At 41.0% G+C, this 19816-nt stretch overlaps 1 protein-coding gene across 1 annotated transcript in view; it reads left to right on the top strand.

Moving 5' to 3' along the window:
- Positions 1 to 19816, top strand: part of MYPN (myopalladin) — a 122389-nt gene that overhangs the window by 90460 nt on the left and 12113 nt on the right. Inside the window, 6 exon segments of the mRNA XM_030570702.1 lie at positions 3890 to 3982; positions 9702 to 9923; positions 10635 to 10784; positions 12080 to 12159; positions 13423 to 13549; positions 15034 to 15241. Of these exon segments, the coding sequence (XP_030426562.1) occupies positions 3890 to 3982; positions 9702 to 9923; positions 10635 to 10784; positions 12080 to 12159; positions 13423 to 13549; positions 15034 to 15241 (880 nt within the window).

Raw genomic sequence — 19816 nt, 5'->3', positions numbered from 1 at the left:
TATTTGTAATAAAAAATAATATAAAGTGAGCACTGTACACTTTGTATTTTGTGTTGTAATTGAAATAGATATATTTGAAAATGTAGAAAACCACCCAAAAATGTTTAATTAATTTCAATTGGTATTCTATTGTTTAACAGTGCAATGAATCATGATTAATTTTTTAAATTGTGATTAATTTGAGTTAATTGCATGAGTTAACTGCAATTAATTAATAGCCTTAGTTTTTATACATATTACCTCCATCTCCTCCTAAAAATTGTTGTATAGTATTTTTCTTATGCAGAGTGTTGAATTCTATCTCAAATATCAGAGGAGTAGCCGTGTTAGTTTGTATCCACAAAAAACAACAAGGAGTTCGGTGGCACCTTAAAGACTAACAAATTTATTTGGGCATAAGCTTTTGTGGGTTTTTTACCCACAAAAGCTTATGCCTAAATAAAGAAAGCTTATGCCAAATAAATTTGTTAGCCTTTAAGGTGCCACCAGACTCCTAGTTGGTATTGTATCTCAGAGCTGTCCGAATTTCAATGGCAGGGAAAGTGATTGCTGTATAATACAATTTGTGAAGCATCTTGGGAACATCCGGAATGAAAGATGTACTATGCTGAATTGTAAATATAAAGTGTTGCTATCATTTTATTATATTACTATAATTACTATTATATTACACAAGAGTGATTCCATATAAATTTATGTCTTCATTCCCCTATTTATTATCCAACAATGACTTTCACGTGAAATCTGGTCATCTTACAAATCAAGAGTTTGCTAACTGTGCACTCAGCATGATATTTTATAATCCAGATGTGTTCCTTCAGCTTCATCCAGTACATCATTCATCACCAACAATAAAGGATACTAGATGCAGAACACAGCCAGTAATTTTGCTGATGATGCATGAGGTGGAATAGATTATAATATAGTCTTCTACAGCTATGTTAGCTGTGCAGTGCTGGCAGGCGTAAAAACATGTATTTGCTAATAGATATAGCAGATGTAAATTTTACTGTGTGTGCAGTAATAAGATGCCATTTTTACTAAATACTTTAATCATCATAACCATCCTTTAAATTGAATTATGCTTATAAGCTTCATTTCAATGGGACTATGAATGGGAAAAGTTCTTCTATTTGGACAACACTTGTGAGCTGAGAGCAGTATTATTTCCTTGGAAAGCTACCATACAAGTTATATAATTGATAGGAAAACAAAGATAATGAAATCTCCAAACCCTGTGTTACAGTAAAATTAAGGGAACTAAATCTACAGTAATCAAGAAAAGTTAGAATTAAGGAATGAGAACAAGGAGTTGGATTAGTTGTGTGAGTAGAACCCTTGCAGCCCTAAGAATTAGGAATTGTACCCACACATTTATGTTGTTTACCATGAAGAAAACCATGCAGCAATGCTCTCTGGCTGTATCTCATATGAGACATTGAGAGCAGCATGTGATTGTTTTATTGTTAGTACAAAGAGTAAAGCTACAGATGATTAAATAATGGCCATTTTATTCACAGCCCTCAAACACATATGTATGCTTCCCTTTCCCTGGTGAATATGATAATGTCCAGGATACAGAAGGCCTAGAGTTTATCCAAGGGCTCTTCTAAGCACCCTAACTAATAACAGAACTACACCTCATAAAAACCAAAACACAGCAACAGCAGATCAGAGGTCATTTCTTTTTTACTCATTCTGCACCAACACCAAGAAAACAACCAATCATTGATAACCACAATTATCTCATCTCAGATCCCACAAAACACAGTCAAACCCCACAAAGACCCCAAAAACTCCCTCAAAAAAACCCTGTACCCTAAAGGACTATAATCACACGTACTTCAACCATCCCGAAAATGAACATACAAATTTAGGCTATTTTGGACGAAGAGAGGGAACTAAATTCCAAAGTAAAGGTACCCTCATGGAGAATGCCCAGTTGTATAATACTAGACAAAACAGGATTAGTAATTGGCAATATGCCAAAGGATACAATTCAAGATCTTGGTATTAATATATAAAACTCTTAGCAATTTAGGCTCTCTGGGAATGTCTACACAGCAAAAACAACCCTATGGCAGTGAGTCTCAGAGCCTGGGTCAACTGACTCAGGATTGAGGGGCTCATGCTGTCTAAAAACAGCAGTGTAACTTTTTGGGCTTGGGCTGGAGCCCAGGTCTGAGACTTGGCAAGAGGGGAAGGGTCTCAGAGTCCAGTTTCCAGCCAGAGTGTCTACACTGCCCACCAGGACAAGCCCAGGAGCCCAGGCTCTGAGAGTTGCTGTTGCGGGGCGGGAAGGGTTGCTGTGTATTTGTACCCTAATTATTTGAGCAGACACCAATTGCTTTATGTCCCTGGCTGACAGTTATGGTCTTTTTTAAGGCCCTAGGTCTAATCAAGATCACAGAGAAAGGTGTCTCTCGGACAATGGTCTTCACTGATAGAATTCACCACCTAAAACACAATCACTGAACTTTTCACACTCTGCTTGTTGGGACACTGCAAACCCATTAATTTCAGTTGGCCTGCCTTTGACAGTTTGGGTGCACCTTGTCCTCCCCTCCGCCCACCCCCTCCACACACACATTTGCTCTTTCTTCTGTTTTCCTTTTGCATCTGACTACTTGAGAACTGATCATTTGGGGGTGATATATATTTTTGATGCCTGTGTATTATATGTGAGTGGCTGTGATTTTAGATTTTTACTATTTTATATTTCATTTTTGACTGTACAGCAAGATATCACTGTGATGGGTTCCCTCTGGGGGTGCCACTTGGAACTGGGGTACCACTGAGCCCGCCTGACCCACCAGCCTGGGCTCCTTTTCACACTGTGGTGCTGTGATAAGTTGCCAAGTTCTCTAAGCTTGCTCTTTCACCAGCATACCCACAGATAGGAACACATGCAGCTGCAGCTTTACACACAGATACTGAGATCAGCTCTGTATGGGAAGGCTCAACTAAGGCACCTCCCAATTGCTAAGGCACCCCTCCACACACACAGTCTGGAGTGTAAACCCAAAATTGTACCATCTTGCACTGCACAAAACATAAACTCATACAATTCGCCCTCTCCCTCAATGTGGAGGGAGCAACAGCTTTCTGCCCTAAATTATAATTTCCACACACTAGTTTTAGACAAAAATAAGTTTATTAACAACAAAAAATAGATTTTAAGCTATTATAAGTGATAGCAAACAGATCAAAGCAGATTACCTTAGTAAATAAACAAAACCACAAACTGAGCTTAACACACTAGAATATGACATTCCTGAGTTAATTGTACTGTAGGAACCTTATCTTCGGCATTTCCTGATTTTTAAAATTTAAACTATGCAAACCTAGGCCATGATCCTGCATAGTCATCTGAGTGCACAGACTGCTGTGTCTGCATGAAGCCCCACTGACATGGCCGGGACTCCACATGAGCACAGCAATTTGCCAGCAGGGATCACTGTGCAGGATCAGGATGTTGCAATAACAGTCATTTTTGCATGCCATTTTTTTTTAGTAAAAAAACACACAAGAAAGAAAAAATGCCTATGGCGGGGACTTTTAAATGGCTCCATCAGATGGACTCCCTTCTTCCATATTCTCTGCTATAAAATAGCACAATATTTAAAGAGAAAATGCCCTTATTTTGTAATTACATTCTGCATCTTCTTTTTGATAGCAGCCAGTATCAAATAAAAATCAGTAGAAAAACTACTGAAATACCCCAAGTATCTAGAACAAGTATCAGACTCTCCAATTATGTTGTATTATTTCATTATCTCTGAACTTCATTCATTATATTTTGATTCCAAAATCAGCTCCAGATTCATTAAAATTATGCCTTTAAGTGGTATGGTACTATCTTCCTAATCCCATTACTTCCCTCTGCTAGAGAACAACATATGATGAAAAATTGGCCCACAGACTTCAGGGACCAAGCAATGATTCCCCAGTCTTCAACTATACAACTCAAGATGTCTCCAAGGTACAACATTGTTATCCAACTTTTGTTACACCATATGTAATTCTTGTCACTAGATTTTTCATTTCCAAATTCTGCCTTTGACACAAATCGTTAAAAAAAAAAAGATATGAAAATAATTGCTTCATTGTTCTAGAAAGTTATTATAAACCTCTACCTCGATATAATGTGACCCAATATAACAGGAATTTGGATATAACACTGTATATAAAGCAGTGCTCCGGAGAGGGGGGCTGTGCACTCCGGTGAATCAAAGCAAGTTCAATATAACGCGGTTTCACCTATAATGCGGTAAGACTTTTTTGGCTCCCAAGGACAGCGTTATATCAAGGTAGAGGTGTATTTGCATTTCTTTGTAGGTTTGAAAAATTGCATGATCAGCATTTGTGCTAATAAACACACTCATATAGTTTAAAACTATAAATTTGAGCCAATCCAGTACTAGGTCTTTGCACTGCTAAACAAAGATCCCGTGTAAAAATCTCTCGGCTCAAGCTGTGGTCCTTAGGGTATTAGGGGTTGGGAGTGCCATGAAGACATTATACTTGGCACTGGCAGAATGGAATGCCTTTTGTTGCTTGATGTTGACTACTCTGGAGGTTCAAAAAGCAGTACGCATTCCAACAATTCTGTTGTGTTGGGTTGGGTTCTCCTTTGCACTAACTTAAATGACTATACAAGAGAAGATTCAGGTGCCATGCATTCTTCTTTTTTCCTTATTACAATGTGCATAAAAACCGAAAGTTTGTTTATTGGATTCTGTAGTCCAAATCCCCATCCTCTAAATTTTCAGGGTGTCAGATTGTTGTGATCACACAACTTGCTTACTCCATGAGGACATAACACTCCACATCCTCATTCAAGTTCCATCGAATTCAACTGTAGCTAAAAGTTACCTTCCTGAATTCTCCAGATTATCCATGAATTTACTGTACCTTCCTTCTGACCTCATATCACCTAATCACCTGCTCAATCACCCTATTCTTCCCCCGAGCTCTGTAGCTACACAACTGTACATGACACTTTACAAAACAGTGTAGCTAGAGCACTGCTGAGGGATAAAAGCTGTTGTAAGAGATTTTCTGATGTCTTAAATGCACAAAGAACAACATTTTTTTAGTGACTCGCAGCCAACTTCACAATTGTTAATCTGCAACCACACTTTAAAAGGTGAGATAAACCTTCAGCATAGTTTGATTGGACAGATCTGGTACTTGGGGAAGCCAGGCCTGGAAAATAAGTGATCAACATAGATCAGAATTCCCCCTAATACAACATATTATATTCAGATCAAGATACTTATTTGATGGGTTATTCTTTTCAACATTCCAAGGAAGGAATGGAAAAGTGGTTAGCATACTAGTCTGGGACATGGGAGACCAAGACTCAATTACTTGCTCCACCACAGACTTTCCATATGATATTGGGCAAGTCACTTAATATCTGTAAAATGGGGAGAATACTTTCCTACCTCTCTCAGGTGTTGTGAGGGTAAAGGCAATAAAAAAGAGCTTGTCAGTTGCTCAGATACGATGGCAAATATGGACTATATAAGTATTTAAAATACAGTAGAACCTCAGAGTTACGAACTGACCAGTCAACCACACACTTCATTTGGAACTGGAAGTACACAATCAGGAACATCAGACACAACCAAAAACAGCAAATACAGTACAACAGTGCAGTGGTTTTCAAACTGTGGGTTGCAACTTATTACTGGGTTATGGAATGTAAGGCACTGGGGCACGACAGCTCTGGTCAGCACCACCAACAGGGCCATTAAAAGTCCTGTTAGCAGTGCTGCCTGGCTAAGGCAGGCTCGTCCCTTCCTGTTCTGACACCGTGCTGCGCCCCAGAAGTGGCCAGCAGCAAGTCTGGCTCCTAGGCTGGGGGGCCACAGGGCTCTGCATGCTATCCCAAGCACTGGCTCTAAACTCCCATTGGCCAGTGGGGGGGCAGTGCCTGCAGGAGAGAGCTGTGCGGAGCCGCTTGCTCACCTCCGCCTAGAAGCTGGACGTCTGCACCCCCGCTGTGCCGCTGACTGGGACCCGCCCAAGGTAAGCCTGTGCCCCAACCCTGTGCCCCAATTCCCTTCCCGCACCCCAAACCCCTCATCCCTAGTCCCACCCTAGAGCCTGCACCCTCAGCCCAGAGCCCTGACCCTCTCCCACACCCTAACCCCCAGCCCCAGCCCTGAGCCCCTCCGATACCCCAACCCCCTCATCCTCAGCTCCATTGGGTCATGGGCATCAACAATTTTCTTCAGCTGGGTCGCCAGAAAAAAAGTTTGAAAACTACTATAATAGTGTGTTAAATGTAAACAACTAAAAAAAGGGGGGAAAAGCAGCATTTTTTCTTCTGCATAGTAAAGTTTCAAAGCTGCTTTAAGTCAGTGTTCAGTTGTAAAGTTTTGAAAGAACAACCATAACATTTTGTTCAGAGTTATGAACATTTCAGAGTTACAAACAACCTGCATTCTCAAGGTGTGCGTAACTCTGAGATGCTACCGTAGATAGATTTCTTCCTAACAGCATGGTAGGAAGCAACATATTGTGCTAGTTTCTGATCAGAAGCCATAAATCAAAATATCAATATCCTTTGACCAAAAAAAATACAAAAGAAAAAGAAAATGTTTCCCAATGTTTCTGTAAATCTAGCCAAACATTCTGAAGTATACACCTTCCTACTTTAAAGTTATGCTGTAACAAACCTCAGCGTCAGGACACAATTGCATCATTTGTGGGGAAAGTAAAGTGTGTGATAGATATATAATCATGATCCTTTGAAACAGATGTTTACTTATGCTACACAAGCTGTTCCACCTTGTATTTATCTATGACACTCTGAATGCTTTTCCCACACCTGAAGAAGAGCTCTGCATGGCTCAAAAGCTTGTTTCTCTGACGAACAGAAGCTGGTCCAATAAAAGATATGACCTCACCCACCTTGTCTCTCAAAGGAAATACAAGATGTCAAGACTGAAAAAAATTTTTGTTCTGGTGGTAGACAAGCTATCTGTCCAGTTTGAAACCTGACAGTCTTGTTTTCATATGATTTGTGCCTGTCTGATACGACTAAAACACTGAACATGGTTTTGTCTGGTATCATACACGGAAGATGCCATTTCCCAGAGAACACTCCTCTGCCCCCAGTGGCATGACCATGTGTGTGAGGTCACGCTGGCTAGAGTCAGGCAGTACATTCTGAACAATGACACCCTCTGTGCAGCGTGTGAGAGGTCATGCTGGCAAGGGTGGAGCGGTTATGTAGGTGGGGGTGGGGAGAACCGAGGGGATGTCCTGTATTCTGGAGATGCATCAGTGGCCATCCTGTGGGGCCTTAGAGAAACTAGTAATAATGTCTTCAGGTCCTGGCAGATGGTTGGGGGAGTCTGTACAAGTGTTTGCTCTCTGCTCTCAGGAGCTACCTGAAGAATTCCAAAGAAGCCCTTAGAAGTTCTCACAGCAAATTTCAAATCTAAGAAGAATGAAATGAGATATCAGAAAAGTGTGGACATGGAAAAAAAAGAGAAATATCTGCTTAGAATCACCGCTTATGGGAGAAACTGGTGTATCGGAATTTGGATGATTTAATTTATGAGTAACTTCAGGAACAAGAGAGATGACTATGAAGCATTTTAATGCCAAAGCTATTTCTTAAAATACACAAATCACTCTCTGATTTCATATGGAATCTGCCCCCACACAGTCCTGTTCCCAGCACCAGAAAAAACAAATTGATTGCTTAACTTCCCCATAGACCTGTACAAAGGCCAAAACCTGTAGTCTGCAGGAAAACATGATAAACTTAGTAGATCTGAAATCAGAGTAACTCCTGATTTACACTAGTGTAACATATTAGAATATGGCCTATCATATAAAGTGATATGCTAAGACATGCTTTGTGAAAGAAAAAACTAAACAAGATGAAATTCAGTAAGGATGTGTTTAGCTTGCCAGCTGGTGGTGAACCATAGGGCAAACCTTAACCAACCATTGCAGTAGGTAACACCATCTTGTGGATGCATCCTGCACAATACCACAGACTTGTGGGCTCAGAAACTCTGATCTGGCTGTGTTGCATTCACTGCAGAGGAGGGAGATAAAAATGTATTTCCCCCACTTTTCTGCTCCCTCAACTCCCATTCTGGGTTAGCCAGTTCAGCCTCCCACATAAGTTAGAGAAGGCTGAAGGTGGTAATGTGCACTGGCTGGTAACTGTATCTTAGGGCATCAGAATGTACAGTATCATTCCTCAGCCACACACCCTCATATCCCCACCATGCCCCCTACACTGGGTTGTTAGGACAAGGGAATGAAGAGAGAGCTCTATGCCAGCCAGGGATTACCTTACACAGAGAAATCTATAACTAGCCTATTAAGGCAGCTCCTGTTGTACAAGGAGGGCTGGGGATTGGAGAAGGAGCCTATGGTCTGTAGATAGCATCTTTTAGTTACCACAAAAAGGAGAGTCTTTCTAGCTGAGAGAAAGGAACTGTGCTGCACTTCTTATCTGACAGGCACTCTTTGCTTATATTGCACATGAATCTATTAAAATAGGTCATGTGGGGTATTATGAGGGCTGATTTGTAAATCTTTAGAAGGAAGATGCTTTAGAAAGTCAAAATATTATTATCCTGTATAAAGAAAAATCATCACTATCTTTTCAGAAATACTTACCAGTAATTTCTGTAATGTGTCTCTTAGAGTCTTGGAACTTTTCCTTACTGAATATTCTTAGATCAAAGCAGCCTGTATTTTATCACAATTCCACTCCCTGTATGCTAGCAGTTAAAGCTAAATTTTGATGACACACATCTGCGTCAGAAATAGGATAAGGACATAATCCTATTCCCAGTGAAATCAATGGCAAAACTACTATGGATTTCAACAGAAGTAGGAGCCATACCTTTGTGCCAAATAGAGAGGAGGCTGATGCCCTATGTACAGATCTCATAATGAGAGAGGTTTTGGACAGACTTCTCATTGGCATTGAGAGGAAGGTGTAGCTGAGCAATGTGTCTTTCCATTGACTTCACTGGCTTTGGATCAGGCCCTTAATGAATTCAAACAAATTATAACTGGTTGTTCACACTGGAATGGTCACTGTTGCAACATATATTTTCATAATCTAAGGACCAGTTTCAAACTTACATTTTTACATTGTGGGCCAGATTGTGCTCTCAGTTACACCAGTGCAAATCCAAAGTTAACTCCACTGGTCAAGATTTGGCAGTAAGGTAAGTAAACCCGAAAATGTTTCATATTTTTTAATCTTGATATCTTCGTCTTTTGGCAGCTATACTTCTGTTTAAATGTGAATTAAATTATTACACAAAAAGGCAGTACGTCATATATTTAGTAGGCTACTAGTTCTGGAAAACACCCTTGAAAACCGCAGTCTACTTTTTCAGTGTGCCACATTCTCGAGAGAGGCCTAAAGGAGTTATGTGCACAGCTCCCATTGAAGAGGTGCAACTCCCTTTGACAGATCTCAACCTTACTCTCATTTTCATGAAACATATACACCAAAGTTACAATAAGAGCCTGCGGGTGCACATATTGGTGTTTACTGCTGCACAATGCACCAGTACACCTACTGTTGGGGTTAGGGCTTTTTAGGTTTTCAGGTCTTTTAGATGACATTTGGTTTAAGACAAGTGATTGGAAATACCTTTGAGTGTAATAGTGTTGTTCAGATCACTGCCGATGTAATTCTGCAGGAATACAAGATTTCAAGCTTTGAACAGAGGTTGATGAATGAAATAGAGTTTCGCCTGGAACGTACCCCAGTGGATGAATCAGATGATGAAATCCAACATGATGAAATACCTACAGGCAAGTGCATAGCACCCATCTTTGACAAGAGACTCAAGCATTTTCGGGTCATGGAAGGATCTCCTGTTACATTCACCTGCAAAATTGTTGGAATACCCATACCAAAAGTAAGTGATGCTTATAGTCAGATGTACAGAAATAAAGGTTACTTACCAGTAACTTCCTGTATATCGCTTACACAGACCCTCATTCCCAAGACTGTTGTTGTGCATAGGTAGTTCTCAAAGTAATCAGTAAAGCAGTTAATATAGCAGTATCTCCCCACTATTGCTTAGTGCAAGTCAGCTCTAAGTGATCTGCATTGACTGATCTCCAGATCTTTTTTGATCAAAGGAAGACAAAACTTGATAAAAATATTAAGGTCTCAATTCTGTCTCAAAGATATGGGCTGATTTGATGAGATGTCTAGCAGTGCGCATACTCATACAGCCAAGAAAATAGTTCTGTAATGTTAACTTACATTATCCCAATACTGAAACATTCCGTTGTTTATTTTAAATATGCAAATTTTACAATATTTATAAAAATGCGCAGTAGCAATGTTCAGCAAACATATTTTATTCTTATCTGCAGATTGCCTTGTCACTATTCAACTGCAAAGCAAATTTAAATACACCTCTACCCCGATATAACGCTGTCCTCGGGAGCCAAAAAAATCTTACCGCCTTATAGGTTAAACCACGTTATATCAAACTTGCTTTGATCCACCAGAGTGCGCAGCCCTGCCCCCTGCCCCGGAGCACTGCTTTACCACGTTATATTGGGTCGCGTTATATCGAGGTAGAGGTGTAGCTGCTTTTCTTTATGATCACTTTCAGGTATATTGGTTCAAGGATGGCAAGCAGATTTCAAAGAAAAATGAACATTGCAAAATGAAGAGAGAGGGAGATGGAACATATTCTCTACACATTGAAGCTACTACTAATGATGATGATGGAAACTATACAATAATGGCTGCAAATCCTCAAGTAAGGGAATTGTTTCTTTACAAATGTGTTTTTTTCCCATCTTAGAAAGATAAGTAATCAGGAACATAAGAATTGCCATATCAGATCAGACCAGTGGTTCATTTAGTCCAGCAACCTGTTTGTGACAATGGCTAGAACCAGATGTGTAAGAAGCAGCCACGTAGTAGACATTTATGGAAAACCTGTTTATGCTCTTACTCATCTCCTCTCTAAATTAAACAGTCACAATCAGTTTCCCTTGATATGAACATGTGTCTGTGCCTCTAATTATTTTTGGTCATCCATTCCAAATATCTACTATTTCTGCTATAACTTTTTTGAGACAAGCTGATAGGAAATAGATGCAATATTTCAGGTGGGTGCAACATTTATATAAATGCTATTTATTATAATATTTTCAGTATTAGTTTTTGTTCCATTCTTTATACATTCTAATAGTTTGTTTTTTTAAAAACTGCTATAAATTGACCACAGCTCAGTGCACGAGTTGTGCATGTGATCTGTTTAAAAATTATATATCTAAAACATTATCTTTGTTTTGCTTAAAATTTCCCATCTATTCTTAGCAAGTTTCACATATTATTATAAATATTTTTGATTATACAGTCCCCAAATCAGATAGATTGTTATGGTGCCATTGCTTAAAGTAACCAGATAGCTTACAACAGCTTGATTCTCCACTCTGTTACTGCAGTTTTGTGTCAGTGGAATGATATTGAAATTAGTGGAATTACACTGGTGTAAAACTGGTTGAACCTATAGTGAGCCTCACAAAGCAGAATAGAGTTCGATGTGTGGACAACAGTTGTATTGTCAAATACGTGTTCTTTGACAAATGTCTAGTGAGGATCAGGTTAGCCACACAGTTGGTGGGTTCCTTTGCTTGTGTTTTACTCTATAAAGAAAAATAGAACTGCTATAATTTATATCTATAGTGGGCCAAATTCATCCCTGGTGTGATTCGAGGCTTGCATGATCTTTCCTTGATTTCATTGACTTGTATGGATTTGATTTCAATAGATTTGCCCTGTTCCAGGAGAGCTACACAGGGGATGAACTTGGGCCCTTAAATGTTAATATATTTTGAAAGATGTGAAATTGCAAATTGCAAATACTGGCACTTCCCAGTATTTAAGTAACACTGTTTTATTAAAGATATTATATAAAAGCCCTGTAGAACAGTCACAGTTTAAAATATATTAGTTCTGTAATGTTCTGTAGAGGATCAAACTCTTATAATGAAGAATTGAACAAGTGGTTAACTGACAATTAATTCTATGTCCATTCTGTTTTAGGGGAGAATCAGTTGTTCTGGCCACTTGATGGTTCAAACTGTTTCCATGCGTGGCCGATTAACAACTACTCAGTCGCATAGGTAAGATGAAGTACAATGCCAGAATCACACATGCTTTACCGAGGTTGCCATTTTGACCTAGAATATTTTTCAGGTTGAGTGATTTACTTTAATTTCTTGGTGCTGATTGGTCCAGAGCCATAGAATTTTATTGGCATGGTTAAAATTTGCTATCTGTCCCGACATTATCTGCTCATCTGTTGATTCCATCATTGATATTTTGGTGTAATTTAGTTTCTAGAGGGTAGATGGTTTGCACTTAGCTGATTAATTGAGGAAGGATGGCTTGTGACCAAAAGCACAGAACTTTGAGCTGATGGGTGAAATCCTGGCTCCACTGAAGTCAAAGGCAAAACTCCCACTGGCTTCAATGGGAGCAGGATTTCATCCAGCAGTTCCAAGTTCTATTCCTGCTCCTGCCATGTACTTCTTTGTTAATGCGTTCAAGTCAAGTCTATCGTTCCCTTTTTCTCTAAAGGGCACAGAGAAGAAAAACCTCCCAACTTATTGACCCATGCTCCCAACTCTGAGGAGTTGTGGGTCACAGGGATTAGTGTCTACCCAAATGGGCTAAGCAGTGGTATGACATTTGTGCAGACCTCAGGGACCTTTAAGCTATTTCATAGCCTCCACCATCCAAATCAAGTCAAGTCACTTAGGTCAAGGTTTTCAAATGTTGCCAGTGAATTTGGGTGCCAGACTTGAGGCACCCTAAAGTGACTTAATTTTCAGAAACTGCTGAGCATCCGCCTTCTGAAAATCAAGCCCCTTTAATGTGTTTCAATTTGAACACTCAACATCACTAGTCATTTTGGCTTCAGCCTGTACCTCACTCTCCACTTCTCTAAAAATGAGGACAATGCTGCTTCCCTACCTCCCAAGTTGTGCGGTTTAAATTCACTAATGTCAATACAGTATTTGATATCATCAGGTGGAAGGTACTAATTAAATGCAAAGTACTATTATTACAGTTAGTTAATCACAATTACAATGGAGTTAGTGGAAATGGATGGATTAGTAAAAATAAATTCCGCCAGAAAAATATGGAATGACTTAGGAATCCAGTTTTACTATATTAAAAGTTCATTTGATAATCCTAACAAATTTAAAATATGCACACATTATATTGTACTTAATGCTTTTCTTTGTACACCTATTCAGGCATTACTTTTTGGTTTTACCTAAATATCTATTGATCATTTTCTACAGTTTGTGCTCCATACCAAATTTTAGGAAAATAATTTATATTTCTTCCAAACACATACCTGCAGTTTTGTATTGCAGAACAAGGTCCCGTGTGCAAGAAGGAGATAAAGAACCACTACAAGAACGCTTTTTCCGGCCACATTTTCTGCAGGCACCTGGAGACATGGTAGCTCATGAGGAGCGACTTTGTAGACTGGACTGCAAGGTATTTTCATGGCTCACTCTTACTCTCTCTGTATACATACTGGTAGCTGTCTTCCTGGTCTTCTTTAATAGGTTTTCTTCAATAATTTCTTCTAATATTTAATGCCTTTCTTGTGTTTGTTCTCTCATTTCTTACCACTCTACCTGAGCTTCAGGTGTCTTCTATGTAGCACATGCCAGATGGAATAAAAAACACTGAATACATTTCACCAAAACTAGAAGGCTCATTTACAACAGAGTTCATACAATTTATGTGGCTTAGTTTCTACCAGCCTTTTAGCAAAGTGGCAAATGGAAGGAACTTCCATAGAGATGTAGGGCTCCTCTGCTGAGTCATTGAGTCATCCTGTAAAAGGTGCTTAAACACACACCCATATAGCTATAAAAGTGGCAGAAATGATTGAAGATACTGTATTTTCACCCCAAGGTTCACACTGTATTTTATTGATAGTTAGAAGACTAATATTTTTAGAAAGGTGCAACACAGCCTCGATCGTTCCCTTTTTCTCTAAAGGGCACAGAGAAGAAAAACCTCCCAGCTTATTGACCCATGCTCCCAACTCTGAGGAGTTGTGGGTCACAGGGATTAGTGTCTACCCAAATGGGCTAAGCAGTGGTATGACATTTGTGCAGACCTCAGGGACCTTTAAGCTATTTCATAGCTTCCACCATTCCAGATCTGAAGATGTATACACACACATACACAGAGAAACACACACACTGCTAGTCCCACTACCATGCAAGTAGATCTTCCCTAACCCTGAAGGGAGAAGACGATAGAGTGGAAGTTATTGTCCATTTCTAGTGAATTTTCCTTAGGAATAATTCAGTTTACTACGGGAGCATGCCACAGAGGCTGGTTACTCTCTAGCTCTGCTCTCCTACCAATCAGTGCTTGTGGGGACCTAAAAGCAAATTGGAGATTTCACAAGATTGGAGAAAAGCAATTTCCATTCCAGGTAGGTTCCATTTCCCTTCTCCAATTTCTGGAATTCGTGCATTGGCTTTTCTCCATTGAAGGGAAGCTTTTGACCCTGGGTGAGCACCTACCTCTAATGGAACAATCCTATAGAATGTAATAAGAGGTAAAAAATAATCATATCAACTGACAAAATTCTATTGTGTGTTGATTTAAGACTTCTGCAGAAATATGTCATTCTGTATTATTAAATTCTATGTGTTTCAAGTGAGTTCTGTAGATTCCAGTTGATTCCATCCCTATTAAATTCTATAAAAGTTCTGATCTAGTGTTTTGGTTTCAGCCAATCACAATCTGAAAACAAGCAGAATAGTAACATTTTGCTTTTTTTAAATCTTATTTGTGGAACCAATTTTTTTCCTGGAAACAATCACCAATAGCAGTTCTATCTCTGAACTCACTTTCTATTCTACATTCTCTCATACATATGTGATCTTAAGATAGTTTCTTTATTGCGTTGCTGAATGTGTGTGTCACTTGCCTTTAGCTGTTTCATTGTCTGTTAGGTGAGTGGGTTACCAACTCCAGACCTGATGTGGCTTCTGAATGGCAAACCTGTATTACCAGATAGCACTCACAAGATGTTGGTCAGAGAGACCGGTGTTCACTCTTTGCTTATTGATCCTCTCACACAAAATGATGCTGGAATTTATACTTGCATTGCAACCAACAAAACAGGACAAAATTCATTTAGCCTGGAGCTCAGTGTTGTAGGTAAGACTTACTGAAAGGTTTTAATGAAAAAGACTATGTACAGTAAGATACTGTAATTACTTGTATCTGTTACTTTGTATGTACTGAGCTTGAGTCTCCTCTCACACCACTGTATGTCAAAAGTAACTCCATTGCAGTCAGTGGAGTTACACCAGTGTAAAACTGATGTAAGGAAGAGAATCAAATCCAGTGCTTCTTTTGTAGAAGTGTTCCAGTTGTTCCTTTGGGGCTGTGATGATTCTGTACAGTATCTATGTGCAAACCCCTGCCTACTCATCCATAATCTTTTTCTTTTTCAGCCCCCTGCCTTCATACATTGCTGTTCTTGATCTCTTCCCCAGGAAAAAGACATAGCCTTGGGTTTTAAAAATACTCTATGGCCTCCCTACCATGTCACAGTTACAGTTTTATTAGTTTAAAAAAATATTTAAATGTAAAAATGCTGAATGCTACTCATTTTCCTCTCATTTTATTAAATAAGCCTGATGAAACCTGAGCAGCCATGGTAAAAGTGCTGTTGAAATCCACATCTGCAGCACTCATTACCTGCAATGGTAGCATGTTTGGACCCTATATATACACATTCATCTATAGAAAAAAATCAGTTCTATGTATGACTTTCAATACATTCCCTTAAGGATCTTGGATCTCAAACAAGTTGATAATCTTTCATTAGAAAATAAAATCACAACCTGTTAAGGCAATATCTACACTACCAATTTTTGTCAACAAAAGTGACGTCGACACCCAAAAATCGACATAATAAAAATCTGAATTTCATGTTCACACTTGCTCCCTCTGTCAGCAGATCGCATGCACATTGGGGGCTCCATCGTTGGCAGTGTGAGCATTGCTGTGGGTACCTATCCCACAGTCCAGCTCGACACCTTCTGTCACTAAGTGTTGTGGGAAGGTGGAGTGGATCGCGGCGCCTCTTGGGACCTAGCTAAATGTCCTGTGATGCATTGCTTTGTGTCCCAGCACTCCATAGCCTTCTGGCTTTTTCGCTGCGTTTTTGCAATGGCCATTCTCTGCTGTGCACCCCAGCATCAATGTGAGAAGGGATGGATCCCGCACTGCTCTCCTATGCTCTGTTAACTGTCATGAAAACATCATGGATGGCAGTGCAGTCAATTGTCAAGTTCCTAACTGAAGAAGACTAACAGGCACCCTACATTCTGTGTGACATGGATAGGAATAACTTTAGATTGCTTTTGGCATTCACAAGCAGCTGCGTAGGGTAGACCAGGAAACAAGCACTGAATGGTGGGATCATATCGTTATGCAGGTATGGTCTGAAGAGCAGTGACTACAGAACTTTCAGATGCAGAAATCCACCTTCCTGGTGTGGTGCTCACCCCAGACCTGTGGCGCAAGGACATGAGAATGAGAGTTGCCCTCTTGGTACAGAAGCGTGTGGAAATCACTGTGTGGAAGCTGGCAACTCCAGACTGCTTCTAGTCGGTCACAAATCGATTTGGAGTGAGGAAGTCGACCATTGGGGCTCTGTTAATGCAAGTGTGCAGGGCAATAAATCACATCCTGCTACGAAGGACCGTGACTCTGGGAAATGCACATGAAATAGTGTACAGCTTTGCAGAAATGGGGTTCTCTAACTGTGGAGGGGTCATAGATGGCACACATATTCCAATTTTGGCACCAGACCACCTTGTGACAGAGTACACCAATAGGAAGGAATAATTCTCCATAGTGTTGCAGGTGCTTGTGGATCACCATGGGCGTTTCACTGACATCAATGTGGGGTGGTCTGGAAAGGTACATGACACACGCATCTTCTTGAACACTGGCCTGGACAGAAAGCTACAAGCAGGGACTTCCTTTCCAAACCAGAAGATTACAGTGCGGGTTGTTGAAATGCCCATAGTGATCCTGGGAGACTCGGCGTACCCCTTCAGCTGTGGCTCATGAAACCTTACACGGGACACCTGGACAGCAGTAAGGTGCGGTTCAACAACAGGCTGAGAGGTGCTGGATGACTGTTGAATGTGTCTTTGGCAGATTAAAGACATGCTGGCAATGCCTTTATGGCAGGCTAGACCTTAATGAGGATAATATTCCCATGTTCATAGCCGCGTGCTAGACATTGCATAATCTCTGTGAAGCTAAAGGTGAAAGGTTTGCTCATAGGTGGAGCGTAGAGGCATAAGAACAGGCCACTTGGCTGCTGATTTTGAGCAGCCAGATACTGGAGCTGTCAGAAGAGCCCCGAGGTAGGCAATTAGATTCAGGGAGGCTTTGAGGCAGCACTTTGACAATGAGCACCAATAATGTATATCTCTGACAGCGTGTTAGTTTTCCTAGGAAGCAATTGTGTCATTTTGGGCCTTATATTCCTGTGAGACAATGATTACAATGTCTGTGCATGTATTGGTAGTGCCTGCAATCTGAATTTGTAGAAAAAAAATAAAAGTGATTCATCATTTAAAAAAACCTTTGCTTTTATTGAACAAGAAACAGCACACAGAAACACACAGATGCCTGCTGGGAAATGAGAAACCAGGGAAGGACAGACTTTCACAACTGTGCATAGGTCCAGCTATCAGTGTGAAAGTTGTTCGAGGGGGTGGAGAGAAGGGGAAACTGAGAACTCCCGGAAAGTGAAAGAGAATGTGCGAGTGGAGTTGGGGGAGAGAGCATGGAAAAAAGTGCTCTGAATGTGCTGTAGGAGAAGGCGAGCATGGATCTGCTCAGTCTGCAGCACTACTAAGGACTGCAGCATCTGCTTTTGCTCCTCCATTACTTTAGTCATCCTCTCAGTAATGTTCTTAAACTCCTAATTCTCTTTTCTGTTCTACTGTTCAGCTTCCCAGGACTCCTGATGTTCCCTTTTCCTTGCATTGGAGCAATGCAGTACCTCCTGGAACATGTCTTCTTTTCTGCGTTTTGGGTGCTTGCTTATCTGGCAAAGATGCTCAGCCGAGATGTGCGGGGTGTTCCTGAAGGCCACATCTAGTGAAGCACAGGGGACAATGCACAGAAGCGGGATTGTTAAATTCACATTTCAGTTATATACATCTTTGCAATCACTACATTGAAATCACTTTCTCACTGACTCTAATCAGGCACACATCTCTGCAAACAGCCAAAGCATGGTGAGTGTTGGGGGGCCAGAGGGTGCTCCACATGGGGAAAAGAGCACACACTCTCTGCAAGGGCTGTGGTGCAGCATTCTGTGGAAAAAATTCTCCTGCACTTTTCCACAGATGGGGATCATTCTAGCAGAAATCTCACTGCTAATGGTAAGCAGGGAAATGAGGGTACATCTACTCCATGCTTGTGGCTTCTGCCCTGCTCCCTATGCTGCTCGTCTGTCTGCCGCTTTGATCCCTGCAGAAGTGATTGCCGAATGGTGCAGGAAAGTTTCCTACAATGGGAGAAGGAACAAAGCTGCTCTGCCACGGAACCTTCGACATAAGATTACCGAGTACCTCCAGGAAACTTTCCTGGAGACCTCCGTGGAGGATTCCTGTGAGATCTCAGCATGCATCAACACATTATTCTGCCTTGCCAATTAGCTACACCAGGAAATGTCCAGCTCACAGAAACACAGCCAGCCTACCACATTTCTATACTTTGACCCCACCTCTGCACTGTACAAGCCATAGCCACTTACCAGGCATCTCATCGCCTGCTTCTTGCTCCCGGGAAAGTTACTGCTGAGACTGGCTAAATACCTCTGGAGTGGGAAACAGTTCCTGGCTGCCTGCCCCACCAGGTAACCCCACCGGCAGCTGCACATCCTCCTCTAACTCCACCTCTTCATCAATAACTTCATCCTCCAGGTTAGGTCCTCTTGCTGCCACCTCCATTCCCTCTAAAGTACCCATGGGGCTCTTTGCGATGGAGGTGGGGTCGCCACTACGGATAGCATCCAGCTCCTTATAGAACCAACAGGTCTTAGGTGAAGCACCGAAGTGATGGTTTGCCTCCCTCGCCTTATGGTACGCCTGCCTCAGCTCCTTTATCTTTGCTCTGCATTGTAGCATATCCTGATCATAGCCTTTTTCATATAAGCTTCGAGAAATGTGCCTGTAGGTATCCCAATTCCTATGGCTCAAGTGCAGCTGGGACTGCACAGCCTCCTCTCCCCATATACAGATCAGAGCCAACAGTTCTGCAGTGGTCCAAGCATGAGAGCAATTGGTGCTATAACCCACGAAGGTCACCTGGGAAGATGTGATGAGCCCTCTCCACGCCGAGCCGGGCAGGAAATGGAATTTCAAAAATTCCCGGGGCTTCTAAGGGGGAGAGGCATATTGTCGTTTACCTGACTGCAGGGCAGTGGAGTTCAAAACGCTGACCAGGCCGGTCATGATGGGCATTGTGGAACACCTCCTGGTGGCCAATTAAAGCGGTGAAATCAAGCATGTTGTCTACTCTGGCACTTTGTTGAGAAACACAGAGGAAAAAAGACGTAAATCTCTCGTTGGGGTGGATGTATTTAGTCACCAAAACTGGGCCTCTTTCCCAACAAGAGTCACAGTGCAATGTGTACCCACGTACTGTTTGGTTGACAAAAGGCAGTTTTTGGAGACAAAACTTGGTAGTGTAGAC

The sequence above is a fragment of the Gopherus evgoodei genome, chromosome 7 (genome assembly GCF_007399415.2).
Source record: "Gopherus evgoodei ecotype Sinaloan lineage chromosome 7, rGopEvg1_v1.p, whole genome shotgun sequence".
Lineage (NCBI taxonomy): Eukaryota > Metazoa > Chordata > Testudines > Testudinidae > Gopherus > Gopherus evgoodei.
Note: the sequence above shows the minus strand (reverse complement) of the source record. Positions and strands in the feature narration are given on the sequence as shown.